Source organism: Lutzomyia longipalpis, chromosome 1, assembly GCF_024334085.1.
Source record: "Lutzomyia longipalpis isolate SR_M1_2022 chromosome 1, ASM2433408v1".
Taxonomy (NCBI): Eukaryota; Metazoa; Arthropoda; class Insecta; order Diptera; family Psychodidae; genus Lutzomyia; species Lutzomyia longipalpis.
Window position 1 is genome coordinate 25345353 of NC_074707.1, and position 9889 is coordinate 25355241.

The 9889-nt window shown below is 34.9% G+C and overlaps 3 protein-coding genes and 1 non-coding gene across 8 annotated transcripts; 1 reads left to right on the top strand and 3 right to left on the bottom strand.

The window, feature by feature from the left end:
- Positions 1-118: 118 nt before the first annotated feature.
- LOC129797718 (DCN1-like protein 4) lies at positions 119-5959 on the top strand. 5 transcript variants are annotated; one of them, XM_055840541.1, is made up of 5 exons: positions 119-388; positions 635-795; positions 2954-3305; positions 4518-4725; positions 4798-5959. In XM_055840541.1, exons 2-5 carry the CDS (start codon positions 695-697, stop codon positions 4863-4865), a joined length of 729 nt encoding a protein of 242 aa, XP_055696516.1. In that variant the 5' UTR covers positions 119-388; positions 635-694; the 3' UTR covers positions 4866-5959. The 5 variants fall into 5 exon arrangements, with proteins under 5 accessions (XP_055696516.1, XP_055696515.1, XP_055696519.1 ...); XM_055840540.1 differs by having other exon boundaries at positions 120-388; positions 2951-3305; XM_055840544.1 differs by lacking the exons at positions 119-388; positions 635-795 and adding an exon at positions 2492-2737.
- Position 5960: 1 nt separating this feature from the next.
- Positions 5961-8118, bottom strand: LOC129797697 (protein FRG1 homolog). Its single transcript, XM_055840513.1, has 3 exons — positions 7964-8118; positions 7315-7899; positions 5961-6147 (listed from the first exon to the last, which is right to left on the bottom strand). The coding sequence occupies exons 1-3, from the start codon at positions 8020-8022 to the stop codon at positions 6000-6002; spliced, it is 792 nt and encodes a 263-aa protein (XP_055696488.1). The 5' UTR covers positions 8023-8118; the 3' UTR covers positions 5961-5999.
- Positions 7055-7176, bottom strand: LOC129788224 (U5 spliceosomal RNA). The gene has a single exon (XR_008750337.1). It is a non-coding gene; the product is annotated as a U5 spliceosomal RNA (small nuclear RNA).
- A 626-nt stretch (positions 8119-8744) lies between the features above and the next one.
- LOC129797716 (isopentenyl-diphosphate Delta-isomerase 1-like) lies at positions 8745-9889 on the bottom strand. Its single transcript, XM_055840537.1, has 3 exons — positions 9534-9889; positions 9141-9463; positions 8745-9067 (listed from the first exon to the last, which is right to left on the bottom strand). The coding sequence occupies exons 1-3, from the start codon at positions 9807-9809 to the stop codon at positions 8929-8931; spliced, it is 738 nt and encodes a 245-aa protein (XP_055696512.1). The 5' UTR covers positions 9810-9889; the 3' UTR covers positions 8745-8928.

The window sequence follows — 9889 nt, forward strand, 5'->3', positions numbered from 1 at the left end:
TTCATTAAGAAACAAGGAATTTTACATATAAAAAGCGCAAAATAATTATTCTAAAGAAAAGTTTCTACAGCATTTTCCATGGAACTATGAGGAAGTGTCCTACGAAATTACATCAGTTTGTCCCACGACATATTCTAAGGGCTCTCGTAGAGAAATTGCAACTGGACAGCGAATTTGTGCTTTTTTCTGTCCAAAATTCCCCATTTGCAGCCCTATTTTTTCCATAAACTACTCCCTAAATAATAGTGCAAAATTTTAGACTGCAAAACACTTGTTTCGACTGGCTGTGCATTAAAATTCCATCAAAGACAAGAAATCTCAGAAGCAGAAGAAACAACTTGTCAGGTTCTCCTTAGCAGCAAATTTATTATTTATGCAAATACACTTGGTACGTATATCCTTTGAATGCCAATTATCCTTAAATTCTTCCTTACTTTCATGTACTTTGCAAAATTGGGGTGTATTTCCGGGTGGAAGGTGGTTTTGGTTGGCATTTTCTCATTGATCGCTATGCCATAACCTCACATTTAGTTTATTTGCATATTTTCCATAATTTGTGATTTTTTGGCTCCCGTAGAGTAGAAAATGAAATAATTTTACAATTAATCATTGGAATTTGTGACCTTTGTTGCAGTAATTTTGTGCAAAACCCCAAAAAAGTCGTTGCGGACACAGAGAAATCTCCAGGTTGACCATGCCCCGTGCAAAACGTCGTGCAGACGTCCTGCCAATGCCCCCCGCCGATGAAGGACACCGGCAAGCGTCCAAGAGGCAACGTCAGAGTTACACCAGCAGGTACATTGTATGACAATCCCGGAAGATCCGGGGGAGTCCTTTACCCAAGCTCTAGCTGCCGGCAGAGCAAACAAATTGAGTTGATTGCTTGAAGGGACACCATTTCTTTTGTGTCTTCCGGAAATACACATGTAATGGGTTTCTTCCTGGCAAACTCATCCACATTCCGGACAAGCCGGCAGTTGATTGAATGTCTGTGTGCGTCCGAAAGTATTTTTGGGAGAACAATCATTCTTATTTTTAACTCAATCATGCATGAATCTTTCGGGGAGGTATCTAATCGCTCGTCCCATTAAAAAGTAATTTATCACAATACAGTTAAGGTAATATTACCTGCTTTTCATTTATTTACAAAATTAAATCCTCATACAAAAGGATTACGATTCCTTTTTTTTTAATCACGTTAATTGTATTTCATTAAATTCACATTTTGAGCAGGTAATAGACATAGAATAACAAACTTTTTTTCATAAACTCGATATCTTTTCTTAATTTGTATATTTTAATTGCTTTAAAAGAGTTTAATAGATATTTTAACACCCAGAAATCTTAGCCAAAAAAGAATAATTAGTTTATCATTAAAGATTTTGTAATTAATGAATGCAAATGATCGGCACAGAATCCATTCACTTAATCGCTTAATTTATCAACTTTTGCACGAAAATTCGTCCAACATTGACTTCAAGCCAGCAAAATCAGCTTAATTTATCTTTTAGTTTATATTGCAGACCTTTGATAAACTATTTTTGAATTGTAGGAGAACGTAATCTAGGATAGTTTAATTGAGAAATGTTTTCTTTGGAAATGATGATGTTGAGTACTGAATACGCTTTGATTAATTAGATTCATTTAAATTTAGCGAGCTTGCCTATATGTGAGCCAAAATATAGCTTCCTAATTTCGAATTAAATCTAGCTTTTGAATTTCTTTCAACACTTAATTGATGTTTTTCACAAAATCTTTACATTTATTTTAACGTATCTATGACGTAAGAGAAATCAATTAATTTTTTACCTGAATGGTTCAGTCCAGGTAAAATTGGTAGAAATTGAATCGGGACCTTTTAAGGGCTCCAACTAGTAGGATGGGCGTCCCAGGAAGTAAAAGCGAATAAATGTTAGAGCTTTGAACGAGCTACACTTAAAGAATATTCTTTTATATTTCTTTATAATTTCACAGCTGTGCTTTTTTTTTAATTTTACAAACTTAAAAATATATAGGTATCCACACTTTTAAATCAAAAATAATAATATGTAACTTTATTATTCTTCGCCTAGCTTTCAGTCTTTCAGACTCCAAAAATGATTAATTTTCAAAGTTAAGTTGAGTTTGAACCTATAATATTTATCAAAAAACAGCTGAGAAATTATGTTTTTTTCATTTAAATATCAATGATTCATTTAAGATGTCTTAAAAACAATAATTTTTTAATTTTTCACAACATTACAATGACTAAATTCAATGACGCAAAAATTTAAAAAACATTTGTTTTATTAACAAGAAAAATATTCTTCGAAATAATCATAGTTCACAACTAAATAATAAGAAAAGAAAAAGTCAATTATGCGGTGAGTTTGCGTTTTGACGCGATGTTGCAATGTTGAATGGGATGAGCGATAGAATTCTCGTGGGTAAAGGCGAAAAAGTCTTGTTTTCGGGGGGTCTATTATTAAAATGTGTGGTGTGTCGGTCGCGGGTACGAGGAGGGCAAAATTAGTTCATTGCCAGCTGAGGAGCATCAAAAATTGCTGAATTGCAAAATTTTCGCAGTGCACAACATTACAAATCATTTGACGCGCTATCATTTCTCCCAATAAATTTTCTCTGCCACTTCGGGAGAAGATTCTGTGGTTGGGCGGAAGACTTTGGTGGTTATTCGGCGGTGTGGGGAGAAAAAAATTGGGAAACTCAGGAAATTTCTGTGTTGCATGGATGAAGAAAAGTGAGTGACAATACGTGTGCAAAGATATGGATGTGGAAAAGGAGATAATACAATTTTCATTGGCAATGTAAAAAAAATCTTTAGCATGTACAAAAGATTTTTGAGGGGAAAATGTGAATGAATGTGTCTCTCCTCCAACTTAGGTCAGTGTCTATGTGGCTGCTATCAGTGGCTTATCGCTCTCTTTTTTTTTCTCTTCGCTCCTTTTATCAGTAGTTCACGGCGAAACAGCAAGGCTGATGATGCCTTCAGCTCCAAGAGGTGCATCATGTGGTTCAAGAGGTACACCACAATGGATGATCCAGACACCCTTGGCCCAGATGGTATGGAGAGATTCTGCCAGGAGATCGGCGTTGAGCCCGAGAATGTCGTGATGTTGGTGCTGGCGTACAAAATGGGCGCCAGACAAATGGGATTCTTCACACAGAGTGAATGGCTCAAGGGACTCACAGATCTACAGTGTGACACCATTGCCAAGGTGCAATCCAAGCTAGACTATCTCAGGACACTGCTCAATGATTCCAACACCTTCAAGAGCATCTACAGATATGCCTATGATTTTGCCAGGGTAAGCTTTCTTTCTTTTTTTCTTCCCTTCTTTATTTTAGCGCGTCCCTATCACTCCTCGTTCATAAGGTCGTGCCATACAATGTCGTTTTTTTTTTCTTTCTAAAAGCACCACCAACATTATAATTTCGTCAGCTGTGACAGATTTTGGTGTTTCTTTTTTTTTGTCTGCAAAGAAATTTTGCTGAATGGCGCATCTATTTAAAATGTGCTTTATCGATAGTTTTTGCTTTAAACAAGTTTACCCGAAAAAAATTGTGAATTTTGCACTTTATGCCACTTTATATCCAAAACAAAGAAGTTGGAGTTTAAACACAGCTGAATGTCTTGGAACTTTCTTGCTGTAAAATCATTTCTGGGAAAAATGATTAAATTGTTTTTAAATAAGTTTATGATAGTTCTAAATTTGATGAAGTATGATAAAGGATTAAGGCTGATTGATAATTAAAAACAATTTGTTTCTACTCTATTTTTATGCAAGGAATTGTGAGATTTTTTTAAATTAAAATATTACGATAAAGAATTTAAAATCATAGAAATTTTCAAAAATTGGTTATATTGAATCGTTAGAAACAGGCCGTGTACGCGACTCAATTTTTGTATGGAATTCTTTGGTAAAAAATGAAGTTGGACTGCGCTTTTTTACTGACAGCATCAATCTCAAATCCGTTTGTACCATTAAATTCTACAACTAATAACCTACAAAATGACAGATTCTCAGCGTGCGATCAGTATATTCTAAATGTCAAAAAATTAAAATTTTATTACCAAAGGCGAAAAATTCCCATACAAAAAGTAAGCCATTTTTGCTCTTCAACTTCAAAACAAAGTAGACCGTGTACAGGGCCTGGTTAGAAAAGAAAGGGTCACATCTTTTGATCAGAAAATTCTGTTTTTGATCAGAAAAATAATTCAATTTGATCAGGAGAATGTTCCAATTCGAAGAGAAAAGTTCCATTTTGTCAAATAAAAAAATCTGCCATTCTGATCAGAAAATATGACATTTAATCAGGATAGTAAGCAATAAATCAGGATAATAAACGATTGAACAGTGAAATTGGTTCATGATCAAGAGAATAATGCTTTTTGGTCTTCGAATTAAACAGACGTTAAACCAGTTTTGGCAATTTAAGAACTTAATTATGCAAAACTTTAAGATTTTGAGTTTTAGAAATGAAACTTTTAATTTTATAATATTATTGCTTCTCTGTAGGATAAAGATCAGCGCAGTATGGACATAGATACAGCCAAGGCGATGCTGCAGTTACTTCTTGGCAAACATTGGATTCTCTATGCGCATTTTGCACAATTTGTAGATCAGTCCAAGTACAAAGTCATAAACAAAGACCAATGGTCTAATATACTAGAATTCTCCCGCACTATTAATACCGATTTGTCCAACTACGATGTGGATGGAGCATGTAAGTTATTTCTTTTCTTTTTTTTCCTAAATTGCTTAAGATTCCTAATTTATTTTTATTTTTCAATTCTAGGGCCAGTAATGCTAGATGAGTTTGTTGAGTGGCTGAGACATCAACGAAATGGTGGATCTACTAGCTGAAATCAATTCTCCCATGAATACCTCTAAAATACTATAAATTTTAAATTACAAGTAAAAAAAAAAGAAATAAAAGAACCCAACTTAAGTAGACTCGAACAAGTTTAGTCAGTGTGGAGGAGAATATTTATAAGGAGATAACAAATTTCAGTGGATTTGAATATCCATTGCAATGTGAGGGTGGTTACACCTAAAGTAACCACCTTTTAGTCTTGTAGATGAAAGAAAAAAAAACAGATATTGTAAAACAAAATGCCTCTCACTGACTCATGCAAGCAAAAAAAAAACAAAGAGTGAAGAAGAAGAAAATATATAGCATAAGAATGGAGGACTTTTCTATAAAATACCTTTGTGGTAAAAAAAAAACTTGTTCGGCACATTCAAATGATAAAAAAACAAGATGTTTACAATTAATTATACTTAAAAAAAAAGGAAGAAAGAAAATGAAATGATTTTGAAACTATAGATTACTACATTGTATAAGTCTGTATAACTTACATTAATATTTAAAAAAAAAGATGGTGTGAAAAACATTGTACCCACTGCAAAGAATCCAATTTATCTTGGAAAATTTGAGACTTATAAATGTGGAGAATGTGAAGGAGATGAAAACAAGATAACAGACAACCAATTGCTTTACACGATAACTTCGTCAGATAAAATTAATGTATCTATATTATAATTTTAAATATTTAAGTCATATTAATTCTAATGAATATACAAGCCACAATTCTTTAGTTTTAACCCATGTGCGTGCGCTAGATGTGAAAGAAGAAGAAAAAATGAATAATATTCTCGTTGCCGCAAAAGCGCACCGCACTTTCTTGCGAATGTAAATAAATTTTTGTGTTTCCGGATGTCAAAGAATAAAATGGATATTTTTTTATTGTAATGTACATTTTTTGTAAAACAAATTGACTGCCTACTCTTTGTTGGAAGAGAGAAGAAGAATTAATAAAAAAAAAAAGAAGAAGCATGAAGACAGGACTGTGTAGTAGCGATGAAGATATTTAGCCCAAAAAAAAAACGTACCACATTCAAAATTTCATTAAACTCAATGCTATACCTGTTTCGCAATAAAAATTACAAATTCACAAGTTTTGTGTTTTTCTTTTTAGCATTTTTTTATTTGTCTGTTTATTTGCAGTAACGATCGGCTTTCATCTTTGAACGCCTGTCCAGGAGAGCTTCATGTAGGTACCCTTCAGTTTTGGCCCTCTCCAATTCAGAACGATCCTCAGAGTTGACTTTGAGCTTCTTATCCTGGAATTTTTGGAACTTTTTCCTGTTAAAAAAATTAAAAGTTTCTGACATGAAGATTTAAGAGATTTCCCAAAGGATTAAAGTATGAGCAGGTTTAACACTAGAAGGATTTTTGTGGACACATAGATATATAGATTAAAATAAAATTAATCTACGTCATAGATTAAAATGTATTGGATCTATCGTGATAGTTATCACATCTATGTGTAGGGAATTTCAATTACTTTAAGTTAGGTGAAAGAAAATCCGGAAAAAAATTTTCCTTTTAAAAGATAATTAAGGTCAAAATCGAAATTATACGCGGAGGATGAAAATGGTCACCGTGTCCATTCAAATTTTCATACATTTTTGACAGATTTTTGAGGATATTTTTCCTCGTATTTTCCAAATCAGGATCTCTTTTTAACTTTTCCGTAACGAAAATCATTAGTGTGAACTCATTTTTAATGCCGGAAGTAATCAGATAGTCACTTAGAGAATTGAAGGAAGTTATTATTCAGGCGTATTAAGAAAATCGGCAAAATTGTAGCAAAAAATTGATTTAAAATGGCAGTTTTGCATTGATTCTAAGCAACTTTTTTTCATTATCAATTTCTTTGATAAATTATTTAGAAATTGAGTGCAATAATACTTGAAATAGATTAAGAATTAATCAAACTTTCGATCCTCATTCAATAAGCAGATCTACTATTAACAAAACATTTAACATTTGACAATTTTATTATGATGGACACTGTGACCATTTTGATCCTCCGCGTAGGTAAAAAGTGTTTGGTCCTACAAGTGTAAATTAAAACACATGCGTTTCCTTCATACACTCGTTTTAGGATTATTTGCTAAATAAACTAAATTATTTCTAGTTCAATCAGCTCGCTAGATTAATTGCGGATGTCGCGGACTTTAAAGGGTTAATTAAATTATATTTAGGTGGCCCAACTTTCGTCGGGCACTAACAAAAAATTCAATTTAGACTCATTTGAGTGCTCCTCTCCACAGAAATCTTTAGTAAAAGGCGAAAGATTTATTTGACACTGAAGAGAAGCCAGAGTACCCGAACCAACTGCCCAACCAGTCTGATTATCTATTAGAAAAAGCGTAACCTCGCTGAAGTATACGCTTACAATGAAAAAATCTCCCTATAAACATTTTTAAAGAATTTTTGGGAAGCTACAAAGAACAAGGAACTTACACGTAGTTAATTTCCACTTGAGATAGATCCCCCATCTCTTCTGCAGGCTTCACATCCACTTCCTCATCCTCCCGTGCGGCACAACTCCTCACGACAGCAATCTCAGCATCGCCGACTTTCTTCCTCAGGGCCACCACGGCATCATCTTCGGGATCAATGGACATAAAACAGTTGTTGGCACCCAGGAGAGCCATCCTTCCATTCTCAAACACCGGCTCCCACTGCTCCATGGCCCCCACGGCGTCCGAGCGCCCCGTAACCACGCCATCCTTTTCCACTTTCAGATACTTCCCGTAGCCAGATTTGAAGGAGACCTTTGTGTCATTTATCGCAAATGCCGTGAGGATTTCCTCCGGAGCTGGTGGATCCCCTTCACCGTGGGGTGCTCCAAGAGTGAACAGCCCGTTGTCCAGTGCCTTCACATACGTCCTCTCCCCAAATTGAATCGCCACCGAACCCGTGATTTCCTCCACTTTCCGGCATTGCCACCATCCGCCGTGCTTCACGGCATCCTCATCAATCCGGGGCTTTCGTCGTTTTTCCTGCTTTTCCTTCTTCTCCTTTTTGTGCTTTCGTTTGTGACCTCTGTGGCAAAAAAAATGTAAACATTAAAGAAAATTCAACATTTTACTTGATTTTTTGAACAAACTTTGAACTTTCTCCTTTCAGCACTAGTTTTCCACGGCGAACACTATCGTACTCAGACATTTACTTGGGGAAAAAAGCAGAGAAAATCCGAGAAAATCGAGGAAAATTACTTTTCACACGACATAAAAACAATAAACACTGACTTTGAGAGGTTTGGCGCAATGACTATGAAAGGTTTTTTTGAAACCGCTTGACTTTACATTTCTAGAAAACGAGATGGCATGAGAAAAATACTTTCCTCTCGCTCTGGCATTCTGTGTATGTGTTTTTTCGAGTATGTGTGTGAAATGTTTGTTTGTAGTTGTGCGGAAAAATTTTAAAATATTTAATTTTCCGGGAAAAACTCATTTTTACGACTTGGGCCTACGCGGGAAATGCTTAGGGGGGCCCCGGGGAGCTTCAGTAAAAATTTTGGCGCGAAATTCACCGGATTAAAAAAAACCATTTTGTACGACTTTTTTTGGCGGAAATTTTGAGTGTTTTGAACTGGGGACGCCGATCGACGCGGCGTCGCTTCCGGGTCACAAAAAAGTCAATTTTGTTGGGAAATTCGGCGGAAAACGCGAGAAAATTGCGAGAAACTGAAATTGTGAGGGAGACAGTATCAGTGGCATGCACTGTCTCATTTACTCTTTGCAGACCGTGTACCATTTCCCCAATAATCGATGAGTTTTGAATTTGGTCGTGCAACGGACAAAATTAACCACAAAATGGCGGGAAAAAGTAAGTCTTATAAAATAGCTTTAATTATTCTATTTAAATCAAACGATACACAATACAAATTCCATTAATTATTTATTTGTATCTTTGTTTCATAATGCACCTTTTCTTCATACATATATATAAATTATGTAAAGCCTGTAAAGTAAAACCTTTTCCCCGAATTTACCCAGCCCCATTTTTTGCCACCCAGATCGTTTAGTTGAATTGCAGCTCCTATCAAGAATTAGCAATCGAGTTCAAACTCTACTTTGGATAGAAACTTTGAATTGAATGATCCGTGCATTTTTCTAGATTACCAAGGTTGTCCCACCAATTCGCCAGTCTGTGTTTTAGTATAAGAGCAAACCAAGGTGTCAGAGGAGCATCCATTTCTAGTATATCTCTGAAAAAAAAAATATATAAATAAAAAAGACAAATTACAATAAAGATAAAAGACAATAACAGAAATATTTTACCTGTGATAATTCTCTCGCTTTATATAATAAATTTCATCTATCTCTGAGGGATTTGGTTTAATATCTACATCTTTCTGCATGACAAACATATAAGCAATCTCATGCTCTCCCCAGATATCATTTCCGGCATCATGATAGTAAAGTCGCATTACGTAGTTTAAATCCTCAAGTTTAATTTGATCGAGCGGTATTCCAAGTTCACGATTTAGTTGTCTGCGAGCTGCTTTTCGAACGCCAATTGCATCCTTTTCTTCCCTTTCTTCTTCGATATCATGCAAGGGATGAGAGCAGCATGTATTTGTAACAAAGCTGGGGTATGTAATCTGTATATACAAAAAATAGGCAATTCAAAAAATTTTGCACATTATTGTTATAAATCACTGATTAGTTCACCTTATGCTTGGAGCGACGATGGATCACCAAATCTCCTTGTGAATTAAATAAGTAGACACTAAAACCCCTGTGAAGTTTAACTTTTCCATACGTATCTACAAGATGGCAATCCGATTTGCTAGCTTTTCCAATCACTTTATCATTTGCATTAACAAGCATGCAAGAATCATTCATTAAAGCCAACTGTTGTTGCCTTTCTGGTGAAGTACCAACATTAACTTGATTGCTATAGCTTCGACCAATTTGTTGTAAATTTTTTAAGCCACGTCTCAGCATTTTTAAACCAGCACTTTAAGATTTATTTTTCTAAAAAAAAATGTTACCACTCTTGACTAACACTGCGCACAGAATTCTGC

What these genes read in the sequence shown, in the direction of transcription:
- LOC129797718 (XM_055840540.1), top strand. Translation starts at nt 695, where the DNA reads ATGCCCCGTGCAAAACGTCGTGCAGACGTCCTGCCAATGCCCCCCGCC. An exon ending in CGTCAGAGTTACACCAGCAG is followed by an intron (nt 796 to 2,950) that starts GTACATTGTATG and finishes TCCTTTTATCAG; the next exon opens with TAGTTCACGGCGAAACAGCA. An exon ending in CTACGATGTGGATGGAGCAT is followed by an intron (nt 4,726 to 4,797) that starts GTAAGTTATTTC and finishes TTTCAATTCTAG; the next exon opens with GGCCAGTAATGCTAGATGAG.
- LOC129797697 (XM_055840513.1), bottom strand. Translation starts at nt 8,022, where the DNA reads ATGTCTGAGTACGATAGTGTTCGCCGTGGAAAACTAGTGCTGAAAGGA. An exon ending in CTGAAAGGAGAAAGTTCAAA is followed by an intron (nt 7,900 to 7,963) that starts GTTTGTTCAAAA and finishes TTTTTGCCACAG; the next exon opens with AGGTCACAAACGAAAGCACA. An exon ending in CAAGTGGAAATTAACTACGT is followed by an intron (nt 6,148 to 7,314) that starts GTAAGTTCCTTG and finishes TTTTTTTAACAG; the next exon opens with GAAAAAGTTCCAAAAATTCC.
- LOC129797716 (XM_055840537.1), bottom strand. Translation starts at nt 9,809, where the DNA reads ATGCTGAGACGTGGCTTAAAAAATTTACAACAAATTGGTCGAAGCTAT. An exon ending in ATCGTCGCTCCAAGCATAAG is followed by an intron (nt 9,464 to 9,533) that starts GTGAACTAATCA and finishes TTGTATATACAG; the next exon opens with ATTACATACCCCAGCTTTGT. An exon ending in AAGCGAGAGAATTATCACAG is followed by an intron (nt 9,068 to 9,140) that starts GTAAAATATTTC and finishes TTTTTTTTTCAG; the next exon opens with AGATATACTAGAAATGGATG.